This window comes from Papaver somniferum, chromosome 2, assembly GCF_003573695.1.
Source record: "Papaver somniferum cultivar HN1 chromosome 2, ASM357369v1, whole genome shotgun sequence".
NCBI classification, from domain to species: domain Eukaryota; kingdom Viridiplantae; phylum Streptophyta; class Magnoliopsida; order Ranunculales; family Papaveraceae; genus Papaver; species Papaver somniferum.
The window spans coordinates 71,992,260-72,010,568 of record NC_039359.1 but is presented as its reverse complement, the minus strand read 5'-3'; the positions used below and the strand labels follow the sequence as shown (position 1 = coordinate 72,010,568).

The following is an 18,309-nucleotide window of genomic DNA, read 5'->3' as shown; positions in this document are numbered from 1 at the left end:
AACTCTGCAGCGGATTACATTGCAAAAGAAGTTCGTCTAAGGCATTTTGGACACATGTCAACCCAACTTCAATTTAGAGTATTAAAATCAAGTGTTGTTTTCGGTATTTTTGATAAAAATGAGCTCGTAAAATTACTATATTATTTATTTGATTCATATAATTTACCTTCTTAGAGCAGTTCCCATGGAATGAACAAACCTGGAGTTTGTTCATTTTTCTCCCACTATGGAATGAACAAACATGAAAAATGGATGTTCAAATCAACAAATCTGTTGCTTTGAACATTGAGTCGGAACAACCAGAGCGCGTCTGTGGTAAATACGGGCGGCATTGCTACCAACGCTGGCGTCAGAAGGAAAAACGCCAGCGTTCGTACAACCAACGCGCGTCTTCAGTTAGGACGCTAGAGTTTTTGGTAATGGTGTCGCGTTCTTTCTATGAGCGCCAACTGCTATTCCCATACCAGCACCATTGTTCCTTTCCTTTCCCTATAAATTCAGTTCGTCTACAGACTTAGACTCACACCTTCCTCAATATTACACAATTTCCATACCGTCTCTAACTTTTCTTTTTCTTTTCAAACAAAGCTATTCATATCAATTCAATCTTTCAGAAAAATTTCATCTTCAACAAATATGGAATCCTCACAACAACGATCACAACAACAAACACCACAAAAAACACAAACACCACAACAAACACAACAATCACAACAAAGGAACACGAGAATTCGTGGTCCCAAGTATACGATGGATGAAGACGAGTCACTTTGCAGAAATTATGTATTATATACATTAGATGATATCAATGGTATTTGTCAAGAAAAAAAAACTTTTTATGGTAAGATTTTACAAAAATTTCGTGAAGAATCCGGTAACTTTCATAGTCGTGATGTCGATGGATTGTGTCATCGTTTTTGCACAATTTCAGCATCCGTTGGTGAATATGTAGCTTTGATCACTCAAATGTGGAACAACAGAAGAAGTGGTGAAGGCGAACCGGATGTGGAACGAAGATGTCGAGAAGAGTGGAAAAGATCCCACAAAGGTTCAAGCTTCCAACATAAAACTTGTTTCACCATTTTGAAGGTGCTTAACAAGTTTAATCCATACTTGCTGGAAGGTCATCAAGTGCCTGGAAGATCACCACATGGTCCAATATCGCAGGATTTTCAGAATGGAGGGCCTGCTTCCTCACCTGATGGAACTCCAGGCAGTCAGGATCAACACAATAATAATCTAAACGTTAACACCAACTGCAAGATAATAAGAGGAGGTGGTCAGAAAGCTGCAAAAGCAGCGAGAGACGCAACCCAACGAGCAGCAGAAGGAGGTTCAACCGTTCAAGCGAGTTCAACTGTGCTGATCACAAGGAAATGAAGATGCAAATGGAGGCAGATAAAGTCAGGGACCGTGCCATTTGTTTAAATAATCAACATAAAAGTCGTCTTTCGCGAGAACAATACTACAAGTATTGTAAGATAAACAAGTTACTCTCCTTGGACACCGGAAAAATGAATGAACGACAATATGCTATATGGACTAAGCAAATGGATGAGGCCGAACAACAACAAGTCCAGGCCGATCAAGTCCCCCACCAACAAACTGAAGTCACCCCTCAACAAACTGGTCAGTATGTGAATATGGAAGACGAAGATGATGCCTGAGAAGAAAACGAAGAGGAATTCAGTTTTGCTAATGAATGAACACGTTTAGTTTAATTCAGTATAGTTAAGTTTAATTTAATTCAGTGCAGTCGTTTTAATTCAATTCAGTTTAGTTTAGTTTAATTGTACACGTTTATTTAAAATTACTTTTAATATAATTGCCTCAATTTTAACAAACAACTTTAAATTAAAAAACATATTAATTAAAATAAACAACAACTTTTAATATAATTGCCTCAATTGTACACGTTTATCTCCCTCTCCCTCTGCCTCACCCCCCGCACCGTCTGCTGCTCCTTTTAAAGCCCAAAGGTTCTTTGTTAAATCTTGTCTTAGTTGTGCATAGATTCCCCGATTGTGGAGTCTGTCAGTGGCAAGTATATATTCTCTTGTCGGACACCCACGCTCTACCACAAGATCCTTAGTTAAATCTTCATCTAGAAAACTAGTCCAGGTTGGGTCGCGCCTGGTTTCATCAATGACCATGTTATGCAGAATAATACAAGTCAGCATAATTTTGTTTATTTCTTGAATATCAAAAAAGCACGCAGGCCCAGCTATGATGACAAACTTCCTTTTCAATATGCCAAAAGTGCGTTCAACATCCTTTCTGCATACCATTTGTTGTGTGTTAAAGTACTGCATATCCTTCGAAGTTGTCGGACCAAAGCCTACCTGTTTATAAGCTTAAACCATACTTGACCATTCTGGATAGATTCCGTCTGCTAGATAATAACCCTGAGTGTAGTGATGATCGTTGATGGTGAAATTACAGTGCGGCGCGACCCCATTCTTAAGATCTTCAAACAATGGTGACTTATATAAGACATTGAGATCGTTATTTGAACCCTGGAGTCCAAAAAAGGCATGCCAAAACAAACAATCATAAGTAGCTGAAGCTTCCAAAATTACAGTTGGTTTTGGATAATGACCCTTATATTGGCCTGCCCATTCTACCGGACACGCATGCCACGTCCAGTGCATGCATTCAAGACTACCTAGCATTCCTATAAAACCCCTCTCGGTGTATTCTGCAGTTATTCTTTGAACATCTTCCTGAGTAGGCTTTCTTAAAAAGGTTGGACCAAAATGCTCGACTATTGTTTCGCAAAACAGTTTGAGATACCTAAAAGCGGTTGTTTTCCCAATACGAATGTAATCGTCTGTGGAATCCGCTGGTACCCGGTAACATAGTATACGGAGGGCCGAAGTGACCTTTTGTTCGGGACTAAAGCCTCGTATATGTCGTGCGTCATACTGATAATTAAATAAAGGTTGTACCTGACAAAGATCGACAATAATCCTTTGCGTCAATTTGCGGCCCATGCGAAATCGACCCTGAAAATTCTCATCGGAATACAAACAGTCATGATTAAAATAATCATGCATCATCTTTTCGTGGTAAAAATGTCGATTCCGCCATGTCATCTTCTAGTCGCAACTTCATATGGCTCTAAAGGCTTTGGTATGATCTCGGTTTGTAATTGCAACATAAAATTTCGTCTTCTTCTATCTTGATCTGCATCTTCATCCATTTGATGCAAAAATTCCGTACACATTTCTTCATCTGCTTCGTACAACATGTCATCCATCTCCATATCTTCCTCAGAAGAATCAAAATCAGAATTCATGGTTGAAAATTGAAAGTAATTGAAATAAAAAAAAGATTGATCGGATGAAAGATTGTTGTGTATTTGTGAGATCAAATTCAAGTCGTATTTATAGAGGTGGAAACGGAAACTAACCGTTCCGGTGACCGTTAACAAGTTGTCGTTGACGGTCGTGTCTCAAACGCTGGCGTCGCTAATGCTGTCGCTGGCGTCATTCCCAACGGCGCCAGCGCTTATAGTTCGGACGCTAGCGCCAGATATTCGGTCGCGCGTTTAACCATCTATCGCTCACTTCTTTTCCATAATGGAGAATCCTGTTTGACCATCTACGTGGTTCAACAAACAAGTTCATCCGAACATTTCCATAGGAACTGCCCTTATCAAAAGAAAAAGCCGTCGGCTCTCCACCCCAATAGGGATCTGGGAAAGGAACCCGACAGACAAACCCACTCCACCACCACCATCTCCATCCTGTCTCAAAGACGCGTCCCTTCTTTTCGTTCGGTTTTTCACCCCAAACCAAAGTTAATATTTTAATTAATAATTTCCCGCTGCTATTCTCAAACTCCACAGTCTACTGTAAAACTTCCATACTAGCATTTTTCACACAAAAATCAAAACTCAACAAAATCCACTCACTGCAGAAAAAATAAGAATCCTGGTGAACAGTAGCAGGTCTCTCTCTTATCATTTTCTTCTTCTTCTTCATCTTGTAGGTTTTGTAAATGAGATTATTCACTAAGATTAAAATTAGGGTTTATATTTGAATGATTTAATTGCTGTGTAGATAGTAAAATCCCCCTTCTTTTTTAGGATAATTCCAACTTTTTTACTTTTCAATTTATTTACAATTTTTATTTATTTATTTACCATTACTAGTAAAAACCATCTGATTATAGACTGGGAAAAGTTTAAATTAGGGCTAAAAATATCAACTAGATAAAGATTTGGAAAACTAATTTGTTTTTTTTATTTTTTATATTAACTATAAATTGATACTATAATTTATTTTTAAGCTAGTGAATAACACTGTACCAATTAAACCCTAGAGATTTCGATTGTTTGATTGTAATTGTAGTTTTTCTTTTTTTGGATTTTTGTAGTATTTATTGGAATTATTTAGTGGGAATAGATCATTTATTTATGTCTTGAAAGGTTTTTTTAATAAACCTGAACACCTAAACTTGTTTGTTGATTCTTGGAACAGTCAATTTTAACTTCTAGAGGGATTTGCTTGGATATTTGTTTTTAAGGAATTAGTGTGTTTTGGAAAAGAAGTTAAGGCATTTATAAGTACGGCTTGTGGAACATGAAATGTAGATGCACGATAGTTTGATTTTGCTTGTTTGAGTGAGCTTATCAGCTGTAGTACAAAAACCGTATAAATTGAAAATGTCACTAAGTTATGCGTTCATAGTATTTCATGCCATGAATTGTTTGTTCATACTTCATACCTACTCTGGCGTGTGGGTGTGAAAGCTTCGAGAGTCTTGACATGCTTCACTAACCGAGAACTCAAGATTTTGAGCATTAACCATATGCATTTGTTTTTACGTTTTATGGAATATTTACAGATATATGTTATTTCAGATTTTTGGTTATTTTATTTTGAAATGTTGATGCAGAGATGAGATTGGAGATGAAGTAGAATGTGGCGGTGAAGTGGTTGAAATCGTAGAATGTGGCGGGTGAAGTGGTTGAACTGAAATGGTAGAACATGGCGGTGAAGTGGTTGAAATGGTAGAAGGTGGCGGGGAAATGGTTCAAATGGCTCATTCTGGCTGTTCCAAATATAGATATCCGGAGAAAGATTTGATTGATTTGGTGTTCTCCTGGACTCTCGAGGATATATCCAATGAAGAGTTATATAAAGACCAGGTTTGCCCCTGTCTTTGTCCCTGTCTTACTAAACCATCATGTTTATATAAAGAGTATAGCTACACGGTGAGCAATATTTCTAACTGATATCAGTCATGCACCATGTGCATATTATGGCTTTGAATCCTAATCCTATTGCACGAGGCCACTCTATGATCTTATGCTAAATGCATCTCATGGGCCAACATTGAAACATCAAGTGGCCAATTGGCAGAGGTGGGGATTAGCATGCAGCTCATCGTGCCCATATTTGATTTCTAGATCCATCATAAATCTATCTTGGATCAACTGTCGAAAAAGACACCTAAGACATCCCGATTTTGGAGACTTACGCATGATTAGAGACATTGAGTGTGATAGAACTTTGAAGTATTAGGACGTACTAATCTCTTGATATATAGATCAGGCTCACCTTAGGGAGGTTATCCCTCTAGTCATCTCCAAGCGGGTACTTGGCAATATGTCCACTCATACCAGGATTTTTTTTATTAGAATGTCGATCTTTAGTACAATGATCCCTTTCCAAGAATAATTTAAAGAAGTTTAAATTACATAGATTTAGCTCTTGTATTCTTTTGTAACCTTCCTAGTTGTGGATGTCTAAGTTTCATTTCCTTGTCAATGTCAAGTACCATTGATTAACTTGCAAGCAGTTAAAGGCAGTTACAATTATTCTGGACTACTGACTAACTATGATTTATGTGATCCAATCGTTGCCCGGTTGAAGGCTTTTTTAATTAAAACAATCAATCATTTACTGCTAAACTGAACTTTTTCAATCTCTTCGTTCTGAAATCTGACGTAAGCTACTTCTTATATTGTTTAGGTGGAAAAGATCCCTGAATGTTTCCAGTCAGCGGAGTATTACCTTGGTTCTTACACTTTACCATTAATTGAGGAAACTTGTTCTGAGTTGTTTTCAAGTATGGAGGTGTTACATGATGCACCATTCGCTGAAGTAATCTCAGTAAAGGAGTCTGTGTCACATGGTTCATTTCTGTATGAGCTTCAATTTGATTCTTGGAGGAACATAAATAGTGATAGTGGCAAAGAGGCATACTCTCCCAAATGCGGTGACCTTTTTGTTTTGTCTAATGTGGTGCCTGAAATTGCTTCGGATTTGGAACAGTGTGTAAGGACATGTACTTTTGCTTTGGTCATGAAAGATATGAAGGAGTCCAATGCTACAGAAAATGATAAATTATCAAGTTATTTAAAGTTTCGGACATCAAAGTTGGTTGAGGCTAAAGATGGTATGCGAAACTCCGTTTTTGCTGTGTTTCTGGTTAATATGACTACAAAAATTAGAATATGGAAAGCACTACACATGTCTGGAAACTTACAGATCATTAAGGAAGTTTTGCGCCCCAATTCGACGGTAAGAAATGTGAATATGTTATTAGATATCACTTGTTTTTTTAACAATGCCTTGAACAAAATCTTGCAAGAACTGTATACTGTGCAGAGTCAGAACTGTTAAATTGATAGGTATTAGGGTTCGTGTTGTTTCTTTGGTTAAAGCTTCCATTTCCTATGTCTATTTTACGGTTATAACTTCTGCTGCATTTAAAGAAATATAATGTAGTTTGGACGAGTGCAGTGTTTGTGACAACTGAGTGCAGAATGTAATAATAGCCTTTGTTAATGCATTGCAGGTTGAAGAAATCTGTCATTTTTGTTCTTTACAAGATGATAACGCCTGGGATGAACAACTTGGCCGCAGATTATCATTAGTCCTCGATGAGTCCCAAGCAATTGCAGTGCGTAGTTCTGTTTCGGTAGCACAGTGCAATCATAAGTCTTCTGTTAAACTTATTTGGGGTCCACCCGGGACTGGTAAAACTAAAACTCTGAGTATCTTGTTGTACACCCTCTTAAGTAAGAGCTGTAGAACACTTGCATGTGCTCCAACAAATGTTGCAGTTAAGGAAGTGGCGTCGCGCGTCCTAAAGCTTGTTGAAAATCCTCACCACATGGATCCAGAACAGGATGGGTTGTTATGTTCACTGGGAGATTTGCTCTTATTTGGGAATAGGAATCGCTTGGAAATTTTTGATGATCTTGAGGAGATTTTTTGGATTATCGTGTGGACAGGCTTGTGGAATGTTTTGCGCCGCCCAACAGTTGGAAGAAATGCTTTACATCCATGATAAAATTCCTTGAAGACTGTGTTGCTGAATATCGTTTGTTGGAGAATAAATCAGTTAGCGAGGCTAAAACTAGTGTGAACAATGTTTCCCCTCCTGTGATTCCGAGTTCATTTCTTGGGTTCATTAAAGATAGATACACAGCCGTGGTTTCTCCTCTGAAAAGATGTGCAAGTGATTTATGCACCCATCTTCCAAAAAGACTTCTATTGCAGCATAATTTTGAAAGCATGGTATGCCTTCTTAATTTGCTTGATTCTTTTGGAGTTCTTGTCTCAAAATAATGCTAATGACAAAGAAATAGAGACGCTCTTTGCAGAGGGGGAAGTTGTTGATTTTTACCTTAAGCATGAGAAAGAAGCGTATATGTGTTGTACTTCTCTTCAGCTGTACAAGATGAGGAATGAATGCATTGATGCTCTAAGATCTCCTTGTCAGTCCCTTGCTCATGTCCTTCCAGAGAGTATGGACAGAAGTATGGTATGGCAGTTTTGCTTTCAATCTGCCTCGCTCATCTTCTGCACAGCGTCTAGCTCATATACTTTGCATAGAGTAGAAATGGATCCGCTGAACTTGTTGGTTATTGATGAAGCTGCTCAGTTAAGAGAGTGTGAATCAGCAATACCCATGCAACTTAAAGGCATACGGCATGCTATTCTAATTGGTGACGAGTGTCAGCTACCAGCAATGGTTACTAGCAAGGTAAATATTTGAACACTGGTTGGTTTCAGTTATTATTTGAAGAAACGTAATCTACATCAATCTTGGTGAAATTTAATGCAGATATTGTTCCTTACAGGAATTGCTTATGTATAATTTATTAACTCTTTACAAGCTTTCTTGTTTTGGTTTCTGATGACGCTGGATTTGGAAGAAGTCTATTTGAAAGGTTGAGTTCGTTGGGACATTCAAAGCACCTTCTCAACATTCAGTACAGAATGCATCCTAAAATAAGTGCTTTTCCAAATGGCAACTTTTATAGAAACCAGATTTTAAACGCTCCCAACGTTCTCTGCAAAAGTTATCAAAGATCCTATCTTCAAGGACCTATGTTTGGTCCATACTCGTTTATAAGCACTTCTGATGGAAGAGATGAACAAGATAATGTTGCACATAGCAGGAAAAATATGGTGGAAGTAGCAATTACTCTGAAGATTGTACGGAAGCTTTTTAGAGGTATTGTTGTGTGAGTTTATAATTGCATTACATTTCCGTGTAATTTACATATGGCAGCATTATTCATTTTTTGTCCTGCCTGAATATCTGTCTCCCATGCTTGCTTTTCTTTCAAGAAATCATAGTAAGGGTTTTACACTTTTACTTTTACAGCATGGGATGGCGCAAGAGAGAAGCTAACGATTGGAATAATATCCCCATATGCTGCTCAAGTAGCTGCAATTCAAGAGAAACTTGGACACAAATATGAGAAATTCGAATATTTCGCTGTGAGGGTGAAGTCTATTGATGGCTTCCAGGGCGGCGAAGAGGATATCATAATAATCTCTACTGTCAGATCTAACAGGGAAGGATCTATTGGATTCCTATCTAATCTTCAACGAACTAATGTTGCTTTGACTAGGGCACGGTAAACTAGTGTGCTTCACTCAAGAATATACTTCAAACCAAAGTAACTAGAAATTGCAAGGATATGTGAAGTTCACTTGCTATATTTATCACTGCAGGCGCTGTCTTTGGATTTTGGGTGATGGGAAAACTCTGCTTAGAAGTGGATCTTGCTGGAGCGCATTAGTTTCTGATGCTAAAAATCGGCATTGTTTATTTAATGCTGGTGAAGATAAAGATCTTGCTAATGCAGCATTGAAAGCCAAGAAAGAACTTGATCAATTGGATGACTTATTGAAAGGAGATAGCATACTCTTCAAAACTGCAAAGTGGAAGGTAGAATCCTGAATAGTCAGGGAAAATGTTATGTTATCCTTTGTCCAAAGAGTAAAAATCCTCGCTTTGTTTGCACCCCGTAATTTTTTTTTTTGGAATACTGAACTCAATTGGATTTGGTATTTTCGTTGTCTTGATTTCTGCAGGTTTTGTTTAGTGATAACTTTAGAAAGTCTTTCATGAGATTGAAATCGTTTCAGACCCAAAAGTCGGTTATCAATTTGTTGCTTAAGCTTTCCAATGGCTGGAGCCCGAAGAAAATGGACTCTGTTTGTGGAAACACCTTGCAGCTCGTGAAACAGGTTAAGGTTGGACGACTATATGTTATTTCTGTCGATATTGCGAAGTATTCAAGCTATGTCCAAGTATTGAAGATATGGGATATCTTATCTCTGGAGGAGATGCCGAAACTTGTTAAGCGTCTTGATAGCATCTTTAGCATGTACACAGACGATTTCATCAACCGCTGTAAAGAAAAAAAGGCTGATGGGTATGTTTGGTACCACTACTCTTTTTGTTAACTCTGGTGATAGTCAATTGATGACTCGTTCTATTCACCTATCAGTTTGGATGATAAATTGCTGTGTTAATTTTCTTTCCTTCTTTATAGGGATATGGACGTGCCAGTGATCTGGGAACCATGTAATGAAGTTGTTCGATATAATACAAGAAATGAGTCGTCTAGTGGGTTGAGTGTTGCAGAATTTGACGGAAGAAGCTATCTTGAAAACTCAAAAGTGAACGAGAGCCTACTATTGATGAAATTCTACTCTTTATCATCTGGTGTCGTGAGCCATTTGTTATCTGGAAGTGATGGCAGAGAACTTGATCTTCCTTTTGAAATGACTGATCAAGAATTGGAAATAACTCTTTTTCCAAGAAGTAGTTTTATTCTTGGAAGATCTGGAACTGGGAAAACAACTATCTTAACCATGAAATTGTTTCAGAAGGAGCAGCAACACTATTTCTCTTTGGAAGGGTTGTCTGAGGGTACATGTTCTACGTCTGCTTCCCCAAAGAATTGGATGAGAGAGGGTCTTGGAGCGACAAACGGAACCAACCTACGACAAATGTTTGTAACTGTCAGCCCTCAACTATGTTCTGCTATCAAGAATCAAATTTCAAATTTGAAAAGGTAAATTTATTTCCTGGTGTTGTCTTATGGGTAGCTTGTTGTTCTTTTATTGATAAGCCATTTATTCCAACTCTATACTTTCCTTAATTTTGCCTTTAAATTGTTTAGAGATATTAATACAAGTTATGTCATGTGATATCTGAAACTACACATGGCTGTGGGGATCACATTCCAATAGTATTTATTGATCAAGACGTGCTTCTAAAACCTTTTACCCGCTAAAAGCTGTTAGTAAATTATTGTTGAAAATCCGGATTGCCTTTTCATGTTGCCGTCAATATGATTAATGGTCTGCGGATCTTCTCAATAGATACGGGATCAAAATTGGTGCGTAAATTAGAAAGTAAACCAGTACTAAATCACTCGACGCGTGGTGTGTCATAAGATTCATAGGTCATAGCCCAGTAGGATAACTATTCATATTCTGCCTACTTGTGTGGCTGTGCCATTAATTCCAACTTCTTATGGCCAGACCATTTTTGCTCTTGTAAAACTGCATTTTCTATGTAGTTTACTCTTGTTGTATCTTCATAGTATGTATTGATGATGCAAATCAAATAATTTATTGGTCTTAGAATAACTTTTATGTTGTTATCTGCATATTGTCTAAGATTGGTCTTTTTGGTAATGATGAGGACACCAAGTTAACTTAATACAATATCAACGTATAGACCAATTTATGTATGCTTATTTTCTTGCATCATTTTTTTCTTTCAGTTTTATCTGCGGCGGGAAATTGTCAGCAGAAAATAAGTTTACTGATATGCATGACATTGATGATACCATTGGGTTCAGTAGCATCCCCAATTCTTTCATTGACCTACCACTTGATTGCTACCCACTTGTCATAACGTTTCAGAAGTTCTTACTGATGCTTGACGGAAGCATGGAGGATTCATATTTTGACAGATTCAATGATGTAAGGGAGTTTTGTGTGGAAAATACTGGAACACGTAGGACTTTTGCCTTAAATGCTTTTATTATATCAAAGGAGGTTAATTACGACCGGTTTAATTCATTTTACTGGCCGCATTTCAACTGTCACTTGACCAGAAAACTTGACTCTTCAACTGTTTTTGTTGAGATAATGTCTCACATAAAAGGTGGGCTGATTGCTGGTAGAGTTCCTAATGGCAAACTCATCCGGGGGGATTATTTGTTGCTATCTGAGGGACGGGTTTCCACTTTAAGCAAGGATTTAAGAGAGATGATTTATGATATTTTTCTTGATCATGAGAAGAAGAAGCTACTGAATGGTGAGTTTGATTTTGCTGATTTAGTCATGGACCTTCATCAACGACTGTGAAAAGGGATCTATCGGGGTGATCAAATGGATTTTGTATATGTTGATGAGGTCCAAGATCTAACCATGAGACAGGCTGCTCTTTTTAAGTATATGTGCCAAAATTTTGAGGCAGGATTTGCTTTCTCGGGTGATACAGCTCAAACTATTGCTAGGGGTATTGATTTCCGGTTCCAAGACATAAGATCTTTGTTTTACAATGAATTCATCTCAGAACCAAGAAGTGATTTCACAGGGAAAGCAAAGGAAAAGGTTTCTGATTATTTTCAATTGAGTCAGAATTTCCGTACTCACGCAGGTATTCTCAAGCTGTCTCAGAGCATAATTGAGCTTCTCTACCACTTCTTTCCCCTCTCTATTGACTCTTTAAGGCCCGAGAACAGCCTTATATATGGTGAAGCACCAGTTTTACTTGAATCTGTGAATGATGAAAATGCAATTGTAACTATTTTTGGAAATAGTGGGAGTACTGGTAGTTTGATTGGGTTTGGAGCACAGCAGGTTATTTTAGTACGCGATGATTCTGTGGAGAAAGGAGTCTCCAACCAAATTGGAAATCAAGCCCTTGTCTTGACATTAGTTGAGTGCAAAGGCCTCGAGTTTCAGGTCAGTGATTGTCTGTTTTTTTTTTCTCTTTGAAATTCTCAAGTGTACATGTTGAATTCTCAAGTTTTACCATTAAATTTGCAAATGCCAAATATACATGACCAGTAGTTAAGTGTGCTGTGTGTGACCGTGAAAGAAAGAGCAATAGTATGCCCGACTAATATGTATAGTTAATTTCCGCTGCATATATTTCATATCTTCAAATTCACAGAGGGGCACTTTACAAAGTAGTTGCGCCTACGGAGCTACAGCCCTTAAATGCATTCAGTTTGAACTCTGCATATAACTGTTTATCCTCTTAGAAGGCATGTGTTTTTAATTCTGTCATATGTGTAGGATGTTCTGTTGTACAACTTTTTTGGAACATCTCCTTTAAAGAATCAGTGGCGAGTTATTTACGGACACATGGACGAACTAGGTCTGCTTCACTGCGCCGAACACAAATCATTTCCAAGTTTCTGCTCGCCCGAGCACAAAATTCTTTGCTCTGAATTGAAACAACTGTATGTGGCTCTTACTCGTGCTAGGCAGAGGCTGTGGATCTATGAGAATACAGATAACTTCTCGATGCCTATGTTTGATTACTGGAAGAAGTTGGGAGTCGTACAGGTTCAACATCTTGATGAATCTCTTGCACAGACAATGCGAGTTGGAAGCAGCAAGGAAGAGTGGTGTTCTCGCGGTATCAAGGTCTATACTGGAACCCTTGAAATTTGTTCCATACATGCATTCATGTACCACAAAGTTCTATTTCCCAAATTTCATATTCTGTAGCATTATTCAGAGTATGAATTTTATTGTCATATGTTTTGTTCTTTCAACTAAATTCTGCAGCTATTTAATGAGGGTAATTTTGAGATGGCGATGATGTGTTTCGAAAGAGCTGGAGATCCATACAAAGAGAAATGGACAAAAGCTGCTGGACTTAGAGCTGCTGCTAACCGAATGGGTGGTTCAATTTCTGAACTGGCTCGCGTTCATCTGACTGACGCTGCTGAGATTTTTGAAACAATTGGAAAATTCGAGATTGCTGCAAAATGCTTTATTCAGTTAAAGGAATTCGAAAGGGCAGGTTTGGACTATTTATATTATTTTTTAAGGAAATCTCCCATTGAAGTAAAATCTTATTGAAAATTACAGAAATAAAAGTATAAAGAGAGGAAATGAAGTGTGCTTTCTGTTCACCCAAAATCAATTCCTGAAATATTAAGTTTGCTTTCTGTAACCCACCTAAAGTTTCTGGAATGGAAAAAGCCATTTTCTTGAATTGACATGAATTCCAGAAGTAACTGAGCACATTCCCGCTAATGAATTTGATCCTCCTAACGGCCCCAACCATTCCCGCAAACTTGTTAGAATATTTAGACACTAATGAAAAGAATATGCTAATGAAGGATCATCTTTAGAAAAAATTCTTGCAGAGCCTAGTTAGACATAAACTCCAGTTTAAGTTATCAAACTCAAATTAGGTATGAAATTTTCTTTAGGAATGATTAAATGATTTTAGCTTGTAATGTGTTTATCTTTATAGGTTTGCTTTACCTGAAGAATTCAGAGGAACCAAGGCTAGAGGATGCAGCTGATTGTTTTTCTCTTGCTGGATGCTGGTCTATTGCGGCCGAAGTGTATTGTAGGGCTAATTGCTTGCCAAACTGCCTGACTGCTTGCACCAAGGGAAATCTTTTGGAAGCGGGGCTTCTGTTCATAGAGAAATGGAAAGCAGATGGAATCTTTGATGGTGATGCAGCCGAAACTCAAGGGCTGAAAGAATTGAAACAAGAGTTCCTAGAAAAGTGTGCATTTCTCCATCATCAAGTGAAAGATACAAATAGTATGATGAAGTTTGTTCGGCCCTTCAACTCATTGAACTTGATGCGAACTTTCTTGGTAACTCATATTTGTCTCGATGAGCTCGGGGTTTTAGAGACCGAGTTTGGAAACTGTATGGAGGCTGCCAATTCTGCCAAGCTGAGAGGAGATCTTCTTCTTGGGGCAGAAATACTGGAAAAGGGTGGGTGCTATGAAGAAGCATCAAGGATCACTCTTCTGTATGTTCTTGTCAATTCTCTTTGGATAACAGGAAGCAAAGGTTGGCCCTTAAAGAAATTCTTAAACAAAGAGGAACTATTGACAAAATCAAAATTGATCGCAAAGACTAGCAATGATAACTTTTATGAGTTAATCTGCTTGGTGGCTAGCTCATTATCAGAGAAAGATAGCAGCTTAGCAGAGATGGGAGATTGTTTGGCTACTTCCCAGAGGCTCGGTCATTTTGGAGCAGAAATTATGTACCTTCGGAAGATTCTCGATTACCATCTTAAGTTAAGGTTTGCTAACTACGAACATGATGAAATGGTTGTGTTGAACTCTGTGGAACATGCAGCATTTATGACTTCGCGTAAGAGGGTCTCAACTCAGACTTTAATGTACTTCTGGAATATATGGAGGGAGAAGATATTAAGCATATTGGCGTACCTTGGTTCTATTGGAACAATACAAGAAAAAGACTACAAGGGCTGTGAGGAGTTTTGTCTGGGTTACTTGGGTGTCTGCAAAACGGTGCAAAATAGCAGTTCAATCTACATATTGCTAAAAGCAGATGCCTATTGGATGAAAGACATCTGTCATAGATATGTTAGACGAAATGGGGAATTGGTTACTATGGATGCTAACCAGTTTGTATCTGCTGCTCAGAGTTACTGGGTTTCTGAAGTCACCTGTCTTGGTATGAATGTGTTAGAGAAGCTCAACACCCTTTATCGGTTTTACGCTGGAAAGTCTCCCTCATTGTTTAGTCAGGGAATGACTTCTCTTCACATATTTGGAGTCACAAAAAGGCGCATGGAATCTAAGGTATTGGACTGGGAGGCTCCTAAGGCACTACTAGAGTACTCTGCGTCTTGTAGACAGCGGTTTTTCGAAATTGTACGTCCCGCAGACTCAAAAATGATTTTTTTAGAAGATATGATCAAGCTAAGAAAAACAGAACTTTGTAGGGAAATTACCAAAGAGCTAATTATGGAAATTGTCAGATCGGAAAGAAATTTCTCTCTTGGGCAAATTTGGGAAGTGGTGATGCTGATATTTGTTTATGGGAGTCTACCTGTTGAACTGTGTCAGGTGATTGTAAACTTTTGAGCTGAGCTGTTTTGAGGTGATTGTATCAGGTCATTGGAAATCCTTCTTTAGGCAGTTTAAAGACTGCATTGATTCAGTTACTGTGACGTTATCATTTCTCTTGCAGATTAGGAAGTCTTTGTTGATAACCTGTCAGCCCAATTGGAGCAAAATATCAAATACCATTTCACCGTTCCACTTTTTGTATCTTCTAGAACGGTTACTTTATTTGGTAAGTTCTTGGAAACGTTTCTTTTTCACAACAAAGTCTGCTCTCCTGGAAACACTTACATGTGAAAACTGGAAACTTAAAATATCCGAGTCGGATACAGAAATTAGCTTAAAGGCAGAACTGCACCTTTTGGAAGGTTCTCTGCTGGCCTTGTGTCATTATATAATACTTTTGGGGAAGAAAGACACACTGGAATGGTTTGAGAAAACTGATACTGCAGCCAAGAAAGACTATCGTTCTCTTGTTTTAAGGTTGTTTATCCTTGTTTGTATCAATGCTGGAGATCATTTTGAAAAGCTCGTTGGTGTACTCATTGATAAGGACATATCTTCGTTGCTCCCAGTGGAATTTCGTAAGATCCTTGACTTTGCAAAGCCTTCGAAAGATCCGTATGAGAGAATATCCAGGAAGGTTGATTATGGTAAAATATCTAAAGTATTCGCGCAGGTTCTTAAGATTATTGAGAATCCTCTGGTGATTTTGTATTTTGGTAAAAATCGTCCTACCTTTTCCTGTCCTGATGCCATATTCATAGACATGGAGTTGATTCTATGTAGAGAAGATATATTGGATATACTCAACATCAAGAGAAGACAATGTGTTCGACAAGGTGCTGTAATTGAATCGGGGACTGAAGGCATAAGTGATAAAAATGTTCCTTCGTGCAATATTGGGAGCATTGTTCAGTGTTCTCAACCTTCCAGTTCATTCAGTGAACAAAAGCAGTTCATGGAGAATGAGCATGAACGTGTCAGTGATTTGCAAGGGAGTTACATGATCATTTGGCGTGGATTTGACGAGTTTTCTATGAATCCACCTGCATTGAAGGTTCGTTAATTGTTCAATTTGCTCTTTCTTATTTATTTCGATTTCCATTATCAAAAGAGTGCCTCTGATGATGTATTTTCTTCTGTGAGTCTAATGTAGAGTTACTTATTTGTGTTCTTGATGCTGGAATTGCCAAATTGAAGCGGAAAGCATCTTCAAGCAGTGAAGATAGTAGCTTCGTCACTCAAGCAGAATTTATGCTTGGTGAATTAAAGCAACGCTTAGCTGCTTAAGGGTTTCTCGTGCCAGGTCAGTTTTGTTGCACGCTGAGTGTGTTTTAGGGAGCTTAAAATGATCTTTTTGCGTTGGAAACTTAATCTTATTCAATTGCAGTATACAATTGAGCAGCCTAACCTTTTCATGTTGTGTTATTTCTCAGCGAGGAGAATATGCAGCGCATCATGTCAAGTTTTGGCATACTTCAGAACCAGTCAGTAGCAATGGAGATAAAATTAAGACAACTGTTGGATCCTTTTTTCTCGACGCTTGTGGTTCCAGCTACTGTCATGGAATCTTCTCAGGCCAGAGTTTCATCGAGTAGCAAGAAGAAGGAAAAATCAAGTCCGGAGAAGGATAAGAATGGGAAAGGCAAAAGGAAGTAATATACTATTTAGTATTTTGTTACATTTCGTTCATCGATACTTTCTTAGTTCTGTATGCATACTGCACATTTGGAGGAATCTAGCATATCATGGTTAAACAGAAAGAAGGTGCTTGGCTAACTACAGGACAGGTTGTAGGTGCATTGGGTTTGAAAGTCAATGCAGCTGCTGCCTGATTAGTACATTTTGCACTCTGTTCTAGTCTTGAATTTGGCCCTGGGTTGCCAGCTTATAGGAGTTAACCCCTTGAAGAACTTTCCTGACTTGGTTGCGGTTTCCCTCCACCTGGATAGTGGTCCCATTGCACCTATGCTCCATTAGAGAGTTTCCCAAGATCCTGTTGCGCTCACTTTGATTGTAATCTGGGCTCTGCAAGTCAGCTTTGCCCTTGAAAGGGGAAATTAAGCTAAGACCCAAAAAATATATTATTCTTGTTGTCAGGTCCAAGAGATTTTTCAGTTTTCGTGACACCGAAAATTATTCGAAATTATTAAAAATCGCTATATAATTCATTATGCATCCTATTTTTTTAGGGGTATAATTGGTAAAGAAATTCAAATATAACATATCTAAAAACAAGTCCTTGGAATTTTATAGATTTTATTTCGTTGAAAAGTTTTTAAAGAGATTTACACAATGAGTATAAACAACAATATCAAATTTTTGTTTTTCACGAAAAAATCTGAGGTGATCATCATTTCAGGCAAAATTTTTGAAAACCGACTACATATTCGTTATGCAGCTTCCAAAAAAGATGCATAACACAATTATGCATACACCACAAAAGATGAATGACACGTTATGCAACAATATTTTTGTTCATGCAGCTATAAATTTGGTTACGCAGCCACTAAAATGTTGTATATTCCCGAATCCAACAAAAAAAAAAACAGACGCATAACGAATTAGGCAACTATTTTCTCGACCGCATAACAAGTTATGTAGCCATAGTTTTGGTTGATTTTAGTGCATACAAAAAAATTTGATGCATAATGTAGCCATATTTTCGGATGCATATTAGGTTAAGCATCCATTTTCTCGATGCATAAAAGATTATGCAACAAATTTCAATTTCACAGCTAATAAAAAACCTGGCTTGATTGGGGTATACCTAGATTAATTGGGGTATACCCAATTTTAAAGGGACTCTTTTTAAGGGTTTTAGGGGGAGTCCTAATGGGTAAGTTACAAACTACCCTTACCCTAAATCAGTTTTAATCTTTTCATTTCATCTTCTTCTCTTCTTCTTCTCCTCCACAACCATACCGGCTCCATCACCCCCACC

General features: G+C 37.9%; 3 protein-coding genes across 5 annotated transcripts; all 3 read left to right on the top strand.

The window, feature by feature from the left end:
- Positions 1 to 3,723: 3,723 nt before the first annotated feature.
- Positions 3,724 to 7,339, top strand: LOC113348006 (helicase SEN1-like). Of its 2 annotated transcripts, none has more exons than XM_026591695.1 (4): positions 3,724 to 3,952; positions 4,903 to 5,155; positions 5,982 to 6,533; positions 6,811 to 7,339. In XM_026591695.1, exons 2-4 carry the CDS (start codon positions 4,985 to 4,987, stop codon positions 7,303 to 7,305), a joined length of 1,218 nt encoding a protein of 405 aa, XP_026447480.1. In that variant the 5' UTR covers positions 3,724 to 3,952; positions 4,903 to 4,984; the 3' UTR covers positions 7,306 to 7,339. The 2 variants fall into 2 exon arrangements, with proteins under 2 accessions (XP_026447480.1, XP_026447481.1); XM_026591696.1 differs by having other exon boundaries at positions 4,868 to 5,155.
- Positions 7,340 to 7,931: 592 nt separating this feature from the next.
- Positions 7,932 to 11,679, top strand: LOC113348005. Its single transcript, XM_026591694.1, has 7 exons — positions 7,932 to 8,004; positions 8,177 to 8,478; positions 8,632 to 8,887; positions 8,985 to 9,201; positions 9,348 to 9,691; positions 9,812 to 10,336; positions 11,054 to 11,679. The coding sequence occupies exons 2-7, from the start codon at positions 8,241 to 8,243 to the stop codon at positions 11,640 to 11,642; spliced, it is 2,169 nt and encodes a 722-aa protein (XP_026447479.1). The 5' UTR covers positions 7,932 to 8,004; positions 8,177 to 8,240; the 3' UTR covers positions 11,643 to 11,679.
- On the top strand, positions 11,634 to 17,543 carry LOC113348004. 2 transcript variants are annotated; one of them, XR_003359400.1, is made up of 7 exons: positions 11,634 to 12,245; positions 12,582 to 12,935; positions 13,080 to 13,317; positions 13,777 to 15,365; positions 15,490 to 16,422; positions 16,522 to 16,671; positions 16,802 to 17,543. XR_003359400.1 is itself a non-coding variant. In XM_026591693.1 (7 exons), the coding sequence occupies exons 1-6, from the start codon at positions 11,667 to 11,669 to the stop codon at positions 16,653 to 16,655; spliced, it is 3,783 nt and encodes a 1,260-aa protein (XP_026447478.1). In that variant the 5' UTR covers positions 11,634 to 11,666; the 3' UTR covers positions 16,656 to 16,671; positions 16,802 to 17,543. The 2 variants fall into 2 exon arrangements, 1 of the variants encoding a protein (XP_026447478.1); XM_026591693.1 differs by having other exon boundaries at positions 16,566 to 16,671.
- Positions 17,544 to 18,309: the final 766 nt, after the last annotated feature.

Coding starts and splice junctions, on each gene's coding strand:
- LOC113348006 (XM_026591695.1), top strand. CDS start 4,985: ATGGTAGAACATGGCGGTGAAGTGGTTGAAATGGTAGAAGGTGGCGGG. Junction 5,156..5,981: donor AAGAGTTATATAAAGACCAG/GTTTGCCCCTGT, acceptor TATATTGTTTAG/GTGGAAAAGATCCCTGAATG. Junction 6,534..6,810: donor TTTTGCGCCCCAATTCGACG/GTAAGAAATGTG, acceptor AATGCATTGCAG/GTTGAAGAAATCTGTCATTT.
- LOC113348005 (XM_026591694.1), top strand. CDS start 8,241: ATGCATCCTAAAATAAGTGCTTTTCCAAATGGCAACTTTTATAGAAAC. Junction 8,888..8,984: donor GTTGCTTTGACTAGGGCACG/GTAAACTAGTGT, acceptor TTATCACTGCAG/GCGCTGTCTTTGGATTTTGG. Junction 9,692..9,811: donor AAAGAAAAAAAGGCTGATGG/GTATGTTTGGTA, acceptor CCTTCTTTATAG/GGATATGGACGTGCCAGTGA.
- LOC113348004 (XM_026591693.1), top strand. CDS start 11,667: ATGGATTTTGTATATGTTGATGAGGTCCAAGATCTAACCATGAGACAG. Junction 12,936..13,079: donor GGTGTTCTCGCGGTATCAAG/GTCTATACTGGA, acceptor TAAATTCTGCAG/CTATTTAATGAGGGTAATTT. Junction 13,318..13,776: donor AAAGGAATTCGAAAGGGCAG/GTTTGGACTATT, acceptor TTATCTTTATAG/GTTTGCTTTACCTGAAGAAT.